This window comes from Seriola lalandi, unplaced genomic scaffold, assembly GCF_002814215.2.
Source record: "Seriola lalandi dorsalis isolate HSWRI2012SDOR001 ecotype SW California unplaced genomic scaffold, Sedor1 jcf7180002054519, whole genome shotgun sequence".
Lineage (NCBI taxonomy): Eukaryota > Metazoa > Chordata > Actinopteri > Carangiformes > Carangidae > Seriola > Seriola lalandi.
Window position 1 is genome coordinate 1101618 of NW_019525072.1, and position 18954 is coordinate 1120571.

Consider the following 18954-nt stretch of genomic DNA (forward strand, 5'->3'; position numbering starts at 1 on the left):
TTCCCTGGTGGTCATGGCACATAATTACACCTCTTTTTCATGATAAGCATAGCACATGAATTCTTATGGTAAACCTTTACCTTACACAGTAAAATATTTGCCATTTTCCCACCCGAGGGAAACTATCTTAAAATCTACTACCATTGCGCTAATGTGTCTGCCCTGATGCTAACATGTGCACCCAATATTGTCTCTGGCATCACTTTAGATATAACAACATTGAGATGCTTCCGGTGAATAATTTCAAAATAAAACTGCGTCACAGCTGTCCGGCACTATCTTGCACTAGGTGGCGGTATGCACGTTAAGTTAATTCAGAGAAGAAGAAGACAAAGCTACAATGGCTCAATCTCTCTGCTAGCTTTGAGTTGCATTAACGTTACATATTGTTGCAAGTGGAGCGTTCAGATTGACAACGATCCGTTTTATGAAGCCGTTTAAACAGGTGAGCTACCTTTAAGTTAATTGAAATGTATTTATGTGTTTCTCGGCTAACGCTCGGATGCTGCCAGTGCTTGCTACATGTAGGCTAACAGCCACATTTATGTCCCTTATCGTCATTTATTAGAGCTGTAAATAACTGCACAATTTACATTACAGGCTGTCAACAGACACAGTTCACCTTTATGCTGCGCTTTATCTGTAACACTAATGTTAAGTGAAAAGTTTTTGTTATTTACTAACTGTAACTAGCTAGTCGATGCTGGCTGCTACCTTAGCTCGTAAATAAGTATTTAACGTTTGCTTGTTCTGTGTTTTGTGCGTGTCTTTCCCTCATACAGACTAATCTAAACTAGGTAATGACACCTGCTGTGACTTTGTCAAGATGAATCGTCCAAAACCCACAACTCTCAGGCGCCCCAGTGCTGCCAAACCATCAGGTATGATGCCCAGTGTCTTCCTAGTGTTGTTTCTTTCAGCATATGTTGATTTTAAAAGAAAGAAAGAAGCAAAAATAATAAGAATCACAACCTACTGTGATGTCTGCTTTTCCCAGCTCACCCACCACCAGGAGATTTCATTGCCCTTGGATCAAAGAGCCAGGGTGGAGAGCCCAAAGCCCCTGCTGTCCTCCTGAAACCAGCATCCACAGGTCTACCAGCCGACCGTAAGAGAGAGACTTCCTCCACTCTGCCTTCCTCATCGGGTCTGTCCAGCCTCGCCAAGCGTCCCAAACTATCCACCACCCCTCCAGTCAGTGCCCTGGGAAGACTCGCTGATGTAGCAGCTGTGGACAAGAGGGCAATATCGCCCTCAATAAAGGAGCCTTCAGTGGTGCCTATTGAAGGTAAACCAATGGCTTTATGTCTGTTTTTATGGAAGACATGTACAAGTTTACACAGAAATGGCTACATACCTTCCCTTACCTCACTTGCAAGGAAAATTAAAATTTCTTTTGTTATTGTAGTGTCACCGGCAGTGCTGCTGGATGAGATTGAAGCTGCAGAGTCTGAAGGAAACGACGATCGCATTGAGGGACTCCTGTGTGGAGCAGTGAAACAACTCAAGATGAACCGAGCCAAACCCGACATCACACTGTATCTCAGTCTCATGTTCCTGGCCAAAATCAAGCCCAATGTTTTTGCTACTGAAGGAATTATTGAGGTGAGACTTCTGTTGTAGTAATATATGATAAAACAGGGTGATGAAAGTAATCATGCAAGTAAGTCAAATAATTAACTGTGTTTGTATTAATCAGTGATTGATTCATGCAAAATAAATGCGCTGATCATAAATGTTTGTCTTAAGTAAACCTCACAGATGTTGGAATTTCACTTTAACACTTGATCTTGTCACCAGGCGTTGTGTAGCCTCCTGCGTCGGGATGCTTCTATCAACTTTAAAGCAAAGGGGAACAGCCTGGTGTCCGTTCTTGCTTGCAATCTGCTGATGGCAGCCTACGAGGAAGATGAGAACTGGCCAGAGATTTTTGTGAAAGTGAGACTCTCTTAAACAGTCAAATACTGTAAGTTGTTATGGATTTCCTTTTTTTTTTACAAGTTTTCCTCGTAACTCTTTTTTCTAAAATGTATTTGCAGGTGTACATTGAGGACTCTTTGGGGGAAAGAATCTGGGTTGACAGTTCTCACTGTAAGAATTTTGTCGACAACATCCAGACGGCTTTTGGCACAAAGATGCCTCCAAAGAGTATGCTGCTGCAGGCCGACACTGGCCGCTCTGGAGGAGATCTCAGTGCAGGTGCAGTACATCGAGAACACACACCAGGGCCTTTTGAGGCTAGAATTTCTGATGTAGAAAAAAACAAGTGTTTATTGGTTTTGGTGCTTTTGGGTCTTTTTAGGTAGCAGCCCCCACCCCTCAACCCCTGATGAGGATGACAGCCAGACTGAATTACTGATAGCAGAGGAGAAACTCAGCCCAGAGGATGAAGGGCAAGTGATGCCGAGGTATGAAAACTACACACACGTGATGTGAGGGATGCTAAAGTGTACTGTCCAACAGACATCACTTGAAATTGTCAAGTTTTTGACACAATTCAGCTTTAAATTTCAAGTTGTACATGACAAGATATTAACATTTAATTCATTTATCACTGTTATATTATTTATGATTTCTGCAAATAAACAGGTAAAAGTTGTCTTTTGTCCCACCCCCTTGGGTGCTGCAGGTATGAGGAACTGGCAGAGAGTGTGGAGGACTATGTGCTCGACGTCCTCAGGGATCAGTTGAACCGCAGGCAGCCGATGGACAACGTGTCGCGGAATCTGTTGCGTCTGCTCACGGCCACGTGCGGCTACAAAGAGGCGCGACTCATGGCTGTGCAGAGGCTGGAGATGTGGCTCCAGAACCCGAAGGTAAGGAGTGTAACTAACATCTGCAAGGCTTTATTGCACAGTAGTGACGGTAATACATAATTTTTCACAATATTATTGTAACGGAAAGTAAAACATCGCCGGTAAAAAATCAGCATAAACATAACACACCAGCATCACTGTCTCGATGTATATTTATCAGTGTTAGCGTCAGCTAATGAATGGCTTTCTTTGCTTTTGCGTGCATGCAGCTGACTCGACCGGCCCAGGACCTCCTCATGTCTTTGTGTATGAACTGCAACACCCACGGAGCAGATGACATGGAGGTGATCTCCAACCTGATCAAGATCCGGCTCAAACCGAAAGTCCTCCTCAACCACTACATGCTGTGTGTCAGGTGTGTAGTCTCATTTTGTCTTACTTCTTATCTTATTACCACACGCTAAGTATGAGAGTGACTCACACTAACCGGTGCTTTGGATATGGTTCTCCAGGGAGCTGCTGAACGCACACCGAGACAACCTGGGCACTATGGTCAAGCTGGTGATCTTCAATGAGCTGTCCAATGCCAGGAATCCCAACAACATGCAAGTCCTCCATACAGTGCTCCAGCACAGCCCAGAACAGGCTCCAAAGGTGGAACTAGAAGAGATTTTTGAAGAAAAAACTGAAACCATGTTATTATTGTAGTCATCATTTATATCTGTTTTCGTTTTGAATTCTGTTTGAATCCCTTTTCTTTTCTTCTTCCTGTGTCTTTACGCCTGCAGTTCTTGGCGATGGTGTTCCAGGACCTGCTTACCAATAAGGACGATTACCTCCGTGCCTCCCGAGCTTTGCTGAGAGAGATCATCAAACAAACCAAGCATGAGATTAACTTCCAGTCCTTCTGCTTTGGTTTAATGCAGGAGAGAAAGGAGGCCAGCTACGTGGACATGGAGTTCAAAGTGAGTAGATGTGGACTTTCAACTGTAATTCATCACCTGTTTATACTTGACTCTGAGCTGTTTATCCTCTCCTCTCCTGTAGGAGCGTTTTGTCATCCAAGTGACAGATTTACTGACCGTTTCCATGATGCTGGGCATCACTGCTCAGGTCAAAGAAGCCGGCATTGCGTGGGACAAAGGCGAGAAGAAGAGTGAGCGCTGTGTATTTGTTCCAGTGGCATATTTATTAACCATGAAGCATTATTAGGTATTAGTCAAACTTGAGTCTGGTTTGTTTCAGATCTGGAGGTCCTGAGGTCATTCCAGAATCAGATCGCTTCCATACAGAGAGACGCCGTGTGGTGGCTTCACACCGTGGTTCCCACCATCAGCAAAGTTGGCGCAAAAGACTACGTTCACTGGTCGGTATCTGCGTTCATCTGGACAGATTGTAAACTAATGATTTTTTCATCTACGTTAAACATAATTCATCATCATCTCTCATCTCTCTCATGTCTGTAGCCTTCACAAAGTGCTTTTCACAGAGCAACCTGAGACATATTACAAGTGGGACAACTGGCCTCCTGAGAGTGACAGAAAGTGAGTCTCCCTCCATGTTTTAAAAATGTTCCTCTAGCTAGTTTCTTTTACCAAGCTGATCATTTTTTGTCTTTCCTCAGTTTCTTCCTCCGTCTCTGCTCCGAGGTGCCTCTGTTGGAAGACACACTGATGCGCATTCTGGTGATCGGCTTGTCACGTGATTTGCCCCTGGGCCCAGCTGATGCCATGGAGCTGGCAGATCACCTGGTTAAGAGGGCTGCGGGAGTTCAGTCCGATGGTGTGTGTGTGTGTGTGAAGATCCACTTAGTCTGTAACTGTTTACGATCACAGTTAAAGCTGTGTGTATTACTCTGCGGAGGAATGTTTGGACATTTGGTAAACACATGTGCTTCGGTTTAATGAACAGCCAGTTTAAAGTATTCAAAGGGGCATCTCCTTCTTCACATCTTATCCTGTCAAGTCAGCAAAAATAATAATAATAATTATAATAATTTTAGGAGAGCATGAACAAAGGGAAATACGTTTTTAATAGTAACTGTCTGAATACTTCCTAACATCATTCTTGGCAGTTTGAAGCCGCAGAGCTGACTGACTGTTTCTCATTAAACAGATCTGGAGGTCCTGAGAGTGGAGAGGATCCAGCTCATTGATGCCGTGCTGAATCTGTGTACATACCATCACCCGGAGAACATTCAGCTGCCAGCAGGGTACATCACAACGTCTTTTAAAAAAACACTTACAGGCCGTACAGTTTACAGTCTAAAATAACAAGTGACTCTTAATGTTTAAGGTACCAGCCGCCAAATTTGGCGATATCCACGCTCTATTGGAAGGCGTGGCTGCTGTTACTTGTGGTGGCTGCATTTAATCCACAGAGGATAGGTACGATCAAATTTGTGTTTACATACATAACATTAGTAATGAAATGTATTTTAAGTCATTAATTCATGTTTTCCTTTAGGTCTGGCTGCCTGGGATGGCTATCCTACGCTGAAAATGCTCATGGAGATGGTTATGACAAAGTAAGTAAAGGTTATCAGTGAGAGTTCATTCATTTCAAGCTGATTGATGATGCCGAACTAACGCATGCCTCTTTCTTTAGTAACTACACCTACCCTCCTTGCACCGTTGCGGACGAGGACACAAAGACCGAGATGATCAACAGGGAGCTGCAGATCTCCCAAAGAGAGAAACAAGAGATTCTGGCCTTTGAGAGCCACCTGGCAGCAGCTTCCACCAAGCAGACCATCACAGAGAGCAACAGTTTACTGTTGTCTCAGCTTACCAGTCTGGATCCACAGTAAGATACCAAGTATATGTGTTCTGTGACTTAATGGAAATACGACCTGGCAGGTTAGATTTGTGCTCATAAATCAGAACCTTTGAAATTGTTTGGCTTGGAAAAAAAAAAAAAAAGAAAAATTTTAACACTTTGATTTCTTTGCATATAACACGGCTATAAACTGTACACATTATTCCCATCATTGTTAGATATTCCAATTAAAAGTCATAGCAAATCATAAAATAATTGCAGTTTAAGTCCTGCACAAAGTCTGGCAAGACAAAAGACTGTTTAGCTTTGTAAGCAGCTTCCTGTTTGTTTCAGTTATGCTCTATGTCCTTGTTGAATGATTATTTATAATCTCTAAAAACCCCAGTTAAGCTACAAAAAAAAAAAGTGGGAACTGGGAGCTTCAGACTTCAGCTACTCCACAATCCATAAAAATCAAATCCCCGAGTTTGTTTTCTCAGAGGCGATGACAGCTGACCGAGTCCTTCATTTTATGCAGTACAGTTCAGATTAGCTGTCAGTCAGTCTGCTGAACTGGAGTCTTGTATTACTCCAGATAAATGTGTTGCTACAGTTGTGTCACTGGAAAAAGGACAGATTTTTTTTTTTTGTTTGTGTTCAGGGGTCCTCCTCGTCGACCTCCACCGCAAGTCCAGGAGCAAGTAAAAAGCCTCAACCAGTCTCTGCGTCTGGGACACCTCCTGTGCCGCAGCCGCAACCCAGACTTCCTTCTCAACATCATCCAGAGACAGGTAACGTCAAGGCCTGTCAAAGTTGAACTGAAAATGCTGGAGAAATTAGGGGCACACACTAAATGACAGAGAGATGTGTTGGCAGCTAAAATTGCTGGCCAGAGGACAGATGAACTGAGACTGAAATTATGTAGCCTGTCTTGTGCCGTTGGTCCTGTAAGCATAATGCATTTTCAATCCTTCACAGGCTTCCTCTCAGTCCATGCCGTGGCTGGCTGATTTGGTTCAGTCCAGTGAGGGGTCCTTGGATGTGCTTCCAGTGCAGTGCCTGTGTGAATTCCTTCTGCATGACGCTGCAGATGACAGTCTGCCAATAGAGGATGACGACGAAGGAGAGAGCAAAGAGCAGAGGGCCAAGAAGAGACAAGTATGTTAACTGGATTATACCGTAGTCGACAATTACTGAAGTTGTCCTGCTTTTATATTGGTGTTGAATTTTTCTGAATTTTTCTCGTTTATGATTAACATGCGATATGCTGAATTTATACTCACACTTACTATCCTGAATTACTCTCTCTTCCTCTTAGAGACAACAAAAGCAAAGGCAGCTACTTGGGCGACTCCAGGATCTCTTGTTAGGTCCTAAGGCTGATGAACAGACGACATGTGAAGTGCTGGATTATTTCCTCCGTCGTCTCAGCTCCTCTCAGGTGGCATCGAGAGTCCTAGCCATGAAGGTAACGTAAACGGGAAACATTATATAATCCCTGGTAGCATAAAAAAGTTATATTTCTTATATTATGTATTTGTGTGCAGGGTTTGTCACTGGTGTTGAGTGAAGGAGGCTTGAAGGATGGAGATGAGCGGGATCAACCCATGGAAGAAGACTCTGCAGATGCTGAGCTCTTGCCAGGGTACCAGTGGTTGCTACAAGACCTCCCAAAGCTCCCCTTGTTTGACAGCGTCAGGGGCATGACGTCCACTGCTCTGCAACAGGTGGATGTCTGACTCCACAGTGAACTGTCCATAACAGGAAATAAAGGTATACCGTTTAGGCGGATTAATGAATAGGTGTTTGAAGCATGTGTCTCGTCTGTCTGCTCCCTCTAAGGCCATTCACATGGAGACAGATCCACAGACCATCAGTGCCTACCTCATCTATTTATCCCAGCATGCACCAGTAGAGGAGCAAGCCTCTCACAATGACCTGGCTCTGGTAATCACGGCGAGTTGCTTAAATTTCAGCATGACATGCTTTTTTTTTATCTGGTTTTGTGTTGATAGAGCAGTGCTGACACAAATCTGGTGTTGTTCTCTGCAGGACGTTGCCCGGCTCATCGTCGAACGCTCCACCATCATGAACAGCCTGTTCTCCAAACACTCCTCCAGGCCCGAGTCCGATGCCGTGCTGTCTGCTTTCCTCACCATCTTCTCCACTTACATCAAGAGGATGAGGAAGACCAAAGAGGGCGAGGATCTTTACAGCTGGGTGAGCACTGTTAACTGAACTGTCTCTGTGTTCAACCTCTAGAATCTTGTTGCAATTAAAGAAAAGTGCAAAGTTTTGGGCCTATTGATGTGACAAATTTGTTGCAGTTGGAACCAGCAAGCGGGTTGGAGAAATACGTTTTGAGTGTGCAACAGCAATTTCATCTACAACTGCAGATTAATCCCTGTTTGATGTCTGTAGGCATTTACTGGGGAACTATGAAGAAGAAGAAGAAGGTGGATTCACATGATAACTCGTGCTTGACAAACATTTTGCTTTCTTTTTCAGTCAGAATCTCAGGATCAGGTGTTTCTGCGTTGGACTACAGGAGAGACTGCTACGATGCACATCCTTGTAGTCCATGCCATGGTTATCCTGCTGACTCTGGGGCCACCCAAAGGTAGTCCTGTTCATGTTATAGTTCAGTGCTTGCATTGTTAAAGAACATGCTTACGATTGTGTATTGTTTTTAAAAACGATATGTACAGGAGAGAGTGATTTCTACGCTCTTTTGGACATTTGGTTCCCTGACAAGAAACCTCTACCCACTGCCTTCCTGGTTGACACCTCTGAGGAGGCTCTTCTGCTGCCCGATTGGTTGAAACTGAGGATGATCCGATCAGAGGTTTCTCGATTGGTTGATGCAGGTAGGTTGTCTCATAGTTCACAAAAGTGAGTGTAGCTTGCCAAGTCATTATTTTCTTTTACTTATTAATGGACTGATGCACATGCTTCCCTCAGCTTTGCAAGACCTGGAGCCTCAGCAGCTGCTGTTGTTTGTTCAGTCCTTTGGCATTCCTGTATCCAGCATGAGCAAACTGCTGCAGTACCTGGATCAGGCCGTTTCCCATGATCCTCAGACACTTGAGCAGAACATCATGGACAAGCGTAAGAGCAAGAGTCTTCTGCAGATTTTCTGCTCTTGAAACGTTTTAAGATTTTAAGATTTGAAGTAAATCTTTTTTGATTTATCCTACTTCGTATTTCCTCTGCAATAGACTACATGGCCCACCTGGTTGAGGTGCAGCATGAGCGAGGTGCCACTGGGGGGCACACTTTCCATTCATTATTGAGCTCCTCTCTTCCTCCACACAGAGGTCAGTGACTTCATCTTCCAGATGGTTGTTTCTGTGCGATGGCGACTTGAACAACATTTCACATTTAAATAAACGGCTAAATAGTAAATTTTTACTCACATCACTCTCTTTAACAAAATGTGTAACACTAATAAGATTTATCTTTGTACATTACATGTCATAGGACTTTAATGTAAGTGGCTGACAGAAATCTACAAGGAATGACTGTAAATGATATAAATTACTACTTAATGTCCTGATTACATCCCTCCTGACAGATTCTGCTGAATCAAGTAAGGCCAAAGTTACCGTGGAAACACCCCACAGCTCTGTGAAGATGAGAGCAGCCAGTCAGCTTCCTGCAGTCGGACCTGACGATGATCTCACTGGCATGTTGCTTCAGGTAGGAATTAAGTAGTTATAGCTCATATGTCATATCTTTGTGGTATGATTTTCTTTCCTTATCCAACTTATTGGATAACATGGGGTTAAACACAACCTCCAAGCAAAAATTTAATTTATTCCAAACTGTTGCTGTGACTATGTCAAACTGACCCATTTCTGTTTCCTTTACATCGACAGATATTCCCCTTAAAGGTGGACCCTCGCTGGCATGGCCCACCTCCCAGCCAGCTCTCCCTGGCTCTGCAGCAAGCCCTGGCTAAAGAACTGATGCGGGCTAAACAGGGCCAAGTTCAGCAGGGCGGGTTGGCATTTCGCCTCCTGCAGGCCTTTGCTGCCCTGCTTACTTCTGCCCACGCAGGGCCTATCGTCATGTCAATGCACCGCAGCCACGCCCTGTCCTGTCCTCTCATGCGCCAGCTTCACCTCTACCAGGTAAGCCTCGCTGACATTCAGTGCCTAATTCCGTATGTTGATTCAACAAACACAGAAATATAACAGTTGCTTAATGTTTTTTTTTTTTTTTTTCTTTCTAGCGCCTCGTGTCCCAGGACGTTGCTTTCTCCTCACTGTTCCTCAAGGTCATTGTTGAGATGTTAATCTGGTTAGACAACCCAACTGTGGAGGCAGGACCTCTGAAGACTCTGCTCAGATCCTTCGCCGGTCAAAACTCTCACAAACACAGGCACAATGATGGTGAGCACCTCAGCTGCTTTTATCTTTTCAGATGCTGGTCAATCCATTTTTATATAAACAATGAGTGATGCGTGTCTTTGCCTTGCAGTGAGGACGGGTTTCCTCCACCTGGCTGAGGCTTTGGCCTATCACAGAGATACTGAAGTGCCACTAAGAGCCATCATTGCAATGCTGAAAGCTGGAGACAGATGTAATGCAGAAGCAGAGCTCATTGGCAAAGGTATTAATGGAGTCATTGTGTGGACGTGAATGTGCGCTGAATTAGTTTGAAGGGACACATCTAGTGTTTCAAGATTAGTTAATAGAACAAGAATAGCTGATTTACAGAAAGTTTATTTATTAAAATCTTCAATTGATAAAAATACCAAACATTTTACTGAATCCGTTCATGTAAAATCAAAAGTCTTGTATTGAACGACTTTTAGAAAATATAGTGTATTGTTGCCCCCATAGTTTGTTGCCACTGAAGCACGACAGCGGCGGTCTCATTTAACATTTGTTTTTGTTCCATGGATGCAGTGAAGGCATTTCAAGATCTGTTACTAAGCATGGAGTTTCATTATCATTTCTCAGTGTTACAGGGGCTGATGGAGGTGAGGTCGCCGTATTTAGAGGAGCTACTGTCTCTGCTGATGACTGTGGGTACGCAGAACGGGACAGCTGGCCCTGTTGCCATGGTGATTTCCCTGCTGCTTCAGGAAAGCGAGGAGCGAGCTGTGAAAAAGGAAGTGGATTCTAACAAGTGAGCGCCGCAATTCTATTTCCCTCTCAAGTCATGCAAGAAACATTCATATTTGACAGGACTAAATGACAAACAAAGCTGCCTGTGACAAAAATAGCAAAAACTGCGCCTGCTGTCTGTTGCCCTGCACTTGTAAACTCCAATTGGATTTGGTTCGGGAAGGTTTAATTGGTTTTGCAGCTTTACATTGGCCGTACAGATTCACATGGTGTGAAAATCCTAGAATACTTTACAGAATCTTGTTCACTTCACAGCAACATCGAAAGGTTGCTCATTGTAACATGCAGTGTCTGGTTGAAGAACTGCATGTCGATGGAACGATTGCACTTACTCTACTTGTGTTGAATACTGTCTGTGTATTGTTAGCTCCCTTTTTTTCTTTTATTTATTTATTTATTTATTTATTTTTGGATGTATTGAGCATTACTTTTCTCTGAGGTCTCAATTAAGGCTGTATGAGTTGAATAATAGATGGTTCAGTCACATCTCCGTAGAACTAATCTCTCAGTTTGACCTATGCCAGCAGCTCTGAGGTGACAAAGTCAGGACTGAGTTCCGGGCTGCTCGTCGATTGGCTGGAGCATCTTGACCCTGAGGTCACGTCAGTGTGTCCGGACCTTCAACAGAAACTGCTGTTTGCGCTCAACAAGGTAAGATAAGCAGTGGCAGCAGATATTATACCTACTCTCATCTTGTCACGCTGAAGTATGTGCTCCCTTTGCGTCAGCGATGCATTCTTTCTTACCGTGTCTCTGTCTTAGGCACGTGGGACCGCTGCCTACAGACCCTATCTTTTGGCCTTGCTTACACATCAGTCAAACTGGTCCACCCTCCTGCAGTGTATCAGTGCTCTTCTCGGCAAGCGCAGAGACTACAAGTACATCTGTTTTTTTCTTAACTACTGTTTTGTGTGATAATGAGAATTTATTGAGATCAATGTGAGAACAGTGAGATCTGCATAACCTTTTTCAGACTGGACCCATCATCCGCCCTGGATTTCCTGTGGGCGTGCAGCCATATCCCGCGCATCTGGCAAGGACGTGACCAGAAGATCCCTCAAGTAAGATCAAAAGCCCACACACACACACACACATGGGATGTTTTTCCTGCATTTTTGATGAGACAGAAGCAGGAGGCAGATCATTCTGCTGATGACTCATGCATTTTCCTTTTTGTTTATGCAGAAGAAAACTGAGAAGTTTGTGCTGCGACTCAGTTCGGAGGAGCTCAGCAGCCTGGTGGACATGATCCTATCCGAGTCGGAGCTCAACGGTCACGATTCACAACATGATGGCAAAAGCAGCGTGGACCAGGCCTCCTGCCCCCTCATCCAGTCCAGGCTGCCCCTCCTTCACTCCTACTGCAGTGGAGATCTGGAAAACATCAAGAAAGTCTCAGAGTACCTTATCAACTGCACAAAGAAATGGGAGGACAGGTAAGTTGTATATTAGTAGTCATCTAGTATGTTTATTGTTTCAACACTCACCTTCATTTTTCAAATCTTTACTCGTTTCCTCTTTCTCATCCCTCCATATCCGAAGACACATATGTTCATTATATTTTTATTGTAGAAGGTTCACCAAAGTGCTCAGCCCATCCCTTTCGACACATTGTATTGTTCTTTCTAATTAGCCCAAACAGTGAAAGTCATTTTTTTTTCCCTGTTATGGTGCGCAGATAAACTTGGGGTAAATCGCACTAGATTTTCCCTCTCAGTGCAGATGAACTTTTCAGACTTCCTCTGTCAGCCACAATGCTGTGGACCAGGGGAAACTCGATAATTAGGTCTATTGGTGTGAAATTAAAACCAGCAGAAGTCGTCTGTACTGTGATCTCTTTAAAAGCTCAGTGTATTATAATGAAGTCAAGAGGATTAAGGCTGAAGCTCTAAACTTGCCTGTGTTGTGAATTCCTGCTCTGACTTAGCTGTCAGAGATCAGGGTGCAACTCTTTGTGGAGGCAAACCCTCCTTTCATGAATATGTCTCTGGTTATTAAACCACTTTAATGAGGAAACTTTGGCCAAGGTCACGCAAAATTAGCTTCCGAATTACAGTATTTTAAGTACAGCTAAGCTGTCTGGTAAAATGGTTGCTTGTGAAAATATGGCAGGATAAAAACATGTTGAAAGTGGAGGGTTTTGGCCTTGTGTTGAATACACTTGATTGTATGTTAAGCATTCTTCTTGCGAAAGCTCGCTGTCAGATAAGCTGGTGTTTATTCCAATTACACACTAACTATTGAGCACAGAGGAGCGGACTCTTTACTCTTGGTCAAGGTCGCTGTGATTTGCTTAATGCATAGCTGTAATAAACTTTTCAGTTAGTAGAGAGCGCATCATTTGAGCTTGACAAGAGCCTTAGCCAGTAAGAGGATTTTATGAAACTGCAGTGACTTGAAGGCAAATACCTCAGAATTACATTATGCTATTCATGTGCCTAGTTTGTATTAATGTACATTAATTATTGTCGCTCGTAGACAGAAACAATAGAGAAGTGCTTCATCATGCACTCTAATCTGTGATCTCATATCAGCTCTGGTGATAATCAGTTGCGAGAGATGGAGAAAGTGAATTTCACAAAACCCGACTGGGAACATTGTCTGCTTTATAATGTTAGTGCCACTGAAGAGTAAAGCTCACTTGAGTTGAAAAGCTGTAACAAACTTTTTTTATGGCTGCACAAAACTGGTCAACCAGTCACTGTCAATTAAATAGCTTCAAGCTACACAACGCAATAACATCAGGGATTACAGTCTTGATTATTTTGTTACTAAGCTTCTGGCTTTATGATGGACAGCTGAACTGTCCTAAGCCAATAATAACATGTATTTTCCCTAAAGTGAATGGCATATTATATAGTTAGTGGCTCTTCCCTAAGCCTCCAGTACACGGTATACTTACCTTTTTTGTTTATTTTGTCTTTCAGCGCGATGAGTAAGCGGTGCCAGAACTTGCTGCTGCAGATCTATCTGCATTTTCCTGAGGTCATCCAGCACGTCACCCTGCCCGACGGCACCTTCAGCAGCGGAGGGGCTGCAGACGGCAGCAGCTGCAAGGTGAAGATTTCTGGCAGATCACAATTCTAAGCGATTTTTGTTGTGACATTTGAATTTTAATTCCATGCTGCCATGGTGTAATGATTTCTGTTTGTTTATCCTTCTTATGAATATAACCAAGATGTCGCTTAAGCCAGAGGCTCTCCATATGGAGTATCTGTTCTGGTTTAGTCGCAACCTCCTGGATACATTTGAGTGAAAACAGATTTTCTAAGTGCTGCATAAGTAATGCCGAGCAGTATATACATTGAAGTATTCCACAGAGTCGGACAAATGTCATCACCTACAGCTCTTACTGAATTTCATTGATGTGTTAAGCAATCTCTCATAGTGAAAATCTGATTTTATAATCTCTTTCTTTGTATTCGCAAAGAACTTTTTTGGTTGTTTTTGAAATAACATACGTAAAACCGTAAATTCACCATGACACCACTCAGAATACAGTGTTTATTTTCATTTCTCAGCTTGATGTCCTGGTCCATCGCCTGGTCACTCTGCTCGCTGATATAGGAGACTCTAAATCTGCAGAGAACCGTGTGTCTGATGCTAACCTTGCCTGTAGGAAGCTGGCTGTGTCGCACCCCGTCCTTTTGCTCAGGTGAAATAAATATATTTTTTTTAAAAAAAGGAGTTTTGTTGTGATCCAGTCTACAAATTTGTGGATTATCTGCCACCATAGAAGAAGGTGCAACCTGCCGACCGTTTTTGCTTTGCTCCCCAGACACCTGCCCATGATTGCAGGTCTTCTCCACGGTCGCATTCACCTAAACATGCACGAGTTTCGGCAGCAAAACCACATGACCTTCTTCAGCAATGCGCTCGCCATCCTGGAGCTGCTGCAGCCGCTTGTTTTCCACAGCGACCACCAGAGGGCGCTTCAAGACTGCCTTCTGTCCTTCATGAAGGTCCTTCAGGTGAGCGGCTCACTCACTTTCAAATGTTCACTTGAGGATTCAGTGTGGAGATCAGTTTAACAGTGCATCTTCTCTTCTTGCAGAACTTTCAGAGGACTCGTTCTCCGTTGCTCTTCATCAACAAATTTCTGCAGTTCACACAGAAGTACATAACGCACGATGCGGCGACAGCCATTCCCTATCTACAGAAGCACTCTGACATCTTACAGTTCGTATATCATGGCAACAATATTTTTTTTTTTAAACAGTAATTGAAGTAAGATTAGTTTTGTTAAAGATTTAGTGTTGGTTCTTTTTTTAGGTGTCTGAGTGCAGAAAACCCTGACCTGGTCCAGCTGAAATCCCTGCTGGCTGGACTCACTTTGCCAGTGAAAAGCTCTTCTGCAGAGGTCACCACAGAAGAAAGGGATGGTAAGCACAGTTTATCATATCAGCCCTCGTACACCTGCAACATGAGAATATTTATAATATAAGGTAATCACCTTGCACCAACATGCATATCTAAATCTAAAGTCTCCCTTCTTACAGACTTCAACATTTGCAGAGGCATATGTTTCGCTAAATGATATTTTTTCTCTTTACTAGACGACTTGTCCACTGGTTCCCTGCCCCTGGTCAACATATCCGCCTCAGTTTCACTGAGTGCGGCTGACATGACAATGTACCTGAAAAAGATGTCAAGAGGCGAAGCCGTCGAGGGTAACTAACACACCGCTGCAGAAATGTGACGCATATAAATCCTGTATCATAGTGAGTAACGCGCAGGTTTTTTAAATTTTTTTTCTATCTGCTATAGACGTGTTAGAAGTGTTGACAGAGGTGGATGATAAGTCGAGGAGGAGCCCAGAGATCATCCAATACTTCATTGTGAGTCATAAACAAAAAAAAAAGGGGTCATGTGTAGTCCCTGTCAGTGTGTAACACATCCATCACCACCACCCTGTGTTGCTGTTTGTAGAACGATCTGCAGAGACTTATGGTTTCCTCTGAGGAGCTGTGTCGGAACATGGCCTTCAGTCTGGCCCTGCGCTGCATGCAGAATAATCCCTGGTAAGTTTACAGCACTAGAGGACAAAAAACCAACAGAAACATGCTGGAACTGAGGAAATGTGTGGAGATAAATAAAGAAGGAAAACCAGAGGTTTAAATAAAGTGAGACCTATATGTTTAACAATCATTATTCACTTTTGTTCATTACCAGTTACTTTTCACTAAGTGATGGTGTATATTTTTTGTGCTGCAGCCTGGCAACAGACTTCCTGCCGACTTTCATGTACTGTATGGGCAGCGGCAACTTCGACGTGGTACAGACTGCTCTCAGGAATCTTCCAGAATACGTGCTTCTCTGTCAGGGTAAGAAGAAGCTCTTTAGCTACATCCTTGTTGACAGTGATCTGCTAAGAAGCAGTCACTCCCGTGCCTGTCGTGGATTATATGTCATATGACCATGCAGTACTTCCCAGCAAAAAGATGTGATTTAATGAAGCATGCAACTGAAGTCACACATCCACAGCTACATGATGTAAAGTGTTTTTTTTTGTTTTCTTTGTTTTTCCTCTCTCTAGAACATGCAGACATCTTGCTCCACAAGGCGTTTTTAGTGGGTATCTATGGACAAATTGACACCAGTTCAATGATCTCAGAGTCTATGAAAGTCCTTCACATGGAAGCAACAACATAACAACAAAGTGCACAACTCCACATCTGATTGGAAATGGTGTCATTCACTCTCTGCATTCCACAGCTAGATAATTCTTTTTTTTTTAATAGCCTTTAGTTCAAACGTTGCTCTAATTTGATGATGGCAGATTAACAAACTCTTTGGCTCTTCAATGGTTCAGATTAAAGGATCCTCCAGTGAGCTGGTAGCTACCAGTGTAATAATTCAGCGACTTCAAAGAATGTATTAAAACTCCCTCTAAATGAGTTGAAAATGTAATAATTAAAACTGTGAAATTGGTAATTGTAATAAAGTCACAATTAGTACGTCCATTACTTTGTAAAGGATGTAAATTATTTTTTAACTGATAATGTAACAATACATTAACCAATAATGAAAAAAGACAAAAACTGGAACATTATTAGGCCACCATAATATATATAATGCGTGAAAGATAACACATAATATACAAAATTGGAGAAATATTGAAAACATAATAAATAGTGACATAATAAATAGTCTTGTATTACAAATATTTAAAAAAAAAAAAAAAACTTTTCAATTAAATTGAAATAATTATAAAAGCATTTTGGTTGCATTTAGAGGGAGATTTTTGCATTTCTGCAGTTATTAAATTACCAGCCGTTCCATTATTCGGCACCACAAATGTCATTGTGTATTTGGAAAGTGGCAACCTGGTTTTTGGCTTCATATTTTTAAAAGTTTAAATAAAAAATATCAACATTATTTGTTTAAAAAAAAAAAAAAAAAAGCACACCAAACAATGTTGCCAAAAAAATAAGAAGTCAAAACAGTTTTGTGCATTCCTTTAACTGCTGAAATTAATGCTTTAAAGTCATGATGCTTTGCTGTTACTGAAACACCATCTGTGAGCCGTCACTAAGATGTGTGAACTGAATAAAATAATTTTTAGGAAATTACCTTCTTTTTTATTAATGTTTTATTCAGCTTTAACAGGCAGAAAGTGAAATGTGTAACATATTTCAGCAGTTAACTGCTGTAGTTCAGAGATTAAATGGAGACAGTTTACCGCTGTTTAATTGGAAGGCAGTTTAATGCTGAAATAGTAAAAATACAAATTTCACAAAAACCAATTATTACCTTTCAAAAAAAAAAAACATTTTAGCACCTCAAAAAAGATTGAAGAGGGGAAAAAAATAAATGGTGGAAGGTTTGTGGTCTTTCATTTCATTCCAATAATTCTTGGATCCTGATAAAACTGGAAACAGCTGTCATTGGTACGCTTGCTCTTCACTGGGGTGTAACAGACAAATTAAAGGCGCGATGCACATGCTGTGATGGAAACCATTTTGCCATGAAAGTGTGAGTTGTTTTGCCCAGCGCTACTGACTTCATCTGAAAACCTCTTGATGGAGTCAAAGGGATAAGTTAAACAATGTGTATGCATGCTGGTAAACTAGGAAAGTGGATGCCCCTATTGATGGTAAATTAAGCATGGCGGTAATTGTTCAATCACATAGAGCAAAGGCTGCTTTGAAGATGTGATGTGGGCAGGCCTTTTTGCAGCTCAGACCGCTGCTGGTGTTTTGTTACATAGGAGGACATGGAGATGAAGCCACAGCATGGTTAAGGATCCTCAGTGAGGGTGAGACATGCCCACACTGGTGGGTCAGTGGAATCTGTCATTCAGAAATAACAGGTATTCATTAAGATACACGGGCTGGATGTGGACAGCTGAAAGCAGGTTGTATCAGGCTGCGTTTGTAAATCTAACGCAGTAGAGAGTCAAAGTGCTCTGAAGTATGAAAACCATCTTTCCTTTTTGTATTTGGGCAACAGAAAATGTAAACTGGCTGTTGTAACAATAGTCATGTATGGAATTAAAAAAAACTAAACACTTTTTTGTCTTCTGAACCATCATGATGGCTCAAAATCCTCTTTAATGAATATGTATTCCCGTACTCATTCCTATAATTAACTTCTTCATATGTAAACCCAATCGCGCCCTACCCATCATGCACCATACCTGCTGATCTCTCAATGCTGTTTCTGTCTGATGTGTTAATTGCACCTGTATGGTGTCCTATAACTCGCCGAAAGCTCTGTTTATGGTTATCAATCAACTTAGTGCACAAGTCTTAGCAGCCTGGGCTCTTGGTCAGGCGCCAGCATCCTATTGGCTGGGCAGCAGTGAGGCGGAACAGAGATGAGTGACAGCGAGCCAACGAGGAGGGGCAGGTGGGGGCTGCGCTGCTGCTGAATAGTGTGATAGACCAATGACAAGTTAACAACCTCTGACTTTGTACATTGTACCAGGCTGGGTGCCCTCAAATACAACTGCTACGAGCTAACTGCTCATGTGTCCATGAAATATATCTTCATAGAACATATTTATTAAAGGTAAACATGGGCAGTGGTGTAGAGTAACTGAGTTTATTTACACAAGTGCAGTTTTGAGGTATTTGTACTTTACTATAGTACTTATTTTTTTATACAACTTTATACTTCTACTACAGTGTATTTCAAAGGGAAATATACTTTTTACTCCTCTACCCGCCACAAAAAATGAGTTGTGAGCAGTTCCATCGAAGATTTCCTCTCTAAACTTCTCAGATGGATTCAGCTTATGTAATATTTCACAACATTTTAATACAAATTTGTGTATAAGCCCCCCCCCCCCCCCCCCCCCCCCC

At 42.4% G+C, this 18954-nt stretch overlaps 1 protein-coding gene across 4 annotated transcripts; it reads left to right on the top strand.

Moving 5' to 3' along the window:
* Positions 1-317: 317 nt before the first annotated feature.
* ints1 (integrator complex subunit 1) lies at positions 318-17220 on the top strand. Of its 4 annotated transcripts, none has more exons than XM_023413865.2 (48): positions 318-445; positions 783-881; positions 998-1288; positions 1409-1605; positions 1801-1938; positions 2040-2199; positions 2303-2408; positions 2630-2816; positions 3026-3171; positions 3269-3410; positions 3545-3721; positions 3804-3912; positions 4002-4122; positions 4223-4300; positions 4381-4538; positions 4872-4968; positions 5052-5143; positions 5223-5283; positions 5364-5561; positions 6175-6304; positions 6492-6671; positions 6832-6981; positions 7061-7240; positions 7356-7469; positions 7566-7733; positions 8022-8133; positions 8222-8380; positions 8475-8621; positions 8732-8830; positions 9088-9212; positions 9392-9646; positions 9748-9907; positions 9996-10127; positions 10481-10649; positions 11173-11299; positions 11411-11526; positions 11622-11709; positions 11834-12084; positions 13576-13705; positions 14170-14303; positions 14427-14619; positions 14703-14827; positions 14921-15030; positions 15205-15318; positions 15416-15486; positions 15578-15669; positions 15863-15972; positions 16185-17220. In XM_023413865.2, the coding sequence occupies exons 2-48, from the start codon at positions 827-829 to the stop codon at positions 16298-16300; spliced, it is 6570 nt and encodes a 2189-aa protein (XP_023269633.1). In that variant the 5' UTR covers positions 318-445; positions 783-826; the 3' UTR covers positions 16301-17220. The 4 variants fall into 4 exon arrangements, with proteins under 4 accessions (XP_023269633.1, XP_023269634.1, XP_023269635.1 ...); XM_023413866.2 differs by having other exon boundaries at positions 11176-11299; XM_023413867.2 differs by having other exon boundaries at positions 7356-7460.
* The last annotated feature ends 1734 nt before the right edge of the window (positions 17221-18954 follow it).

What these genes read in the sequence shown, in the direction of transcription:
- ints1 (XM_023413865.2), top strand. Translation starts at nt 827, where the DNA reads ATGAATCGTCCAAAACCCACAACTCTCAGGCGCCCCAGTGCTGCCAAA. An exon ending in CTACTGAAGGAATTATTGAG is followed by an intron (nt 1,606 to 1,800) that starts GTGAGACTTCTG and finishes TCTTGTCACCAG; the next exon opens with GCGTTGTGTAGCCTCCTGCG. An exon ending in GAAGGGCAAGTGATGCCGAG is followed by an intron (nt 2,409 to 2,629) that starts GTATGAAAACTA and finishes TGGGTGCTGCAG; the next exon opens with GTATGAGGAACTGGCAGAGA.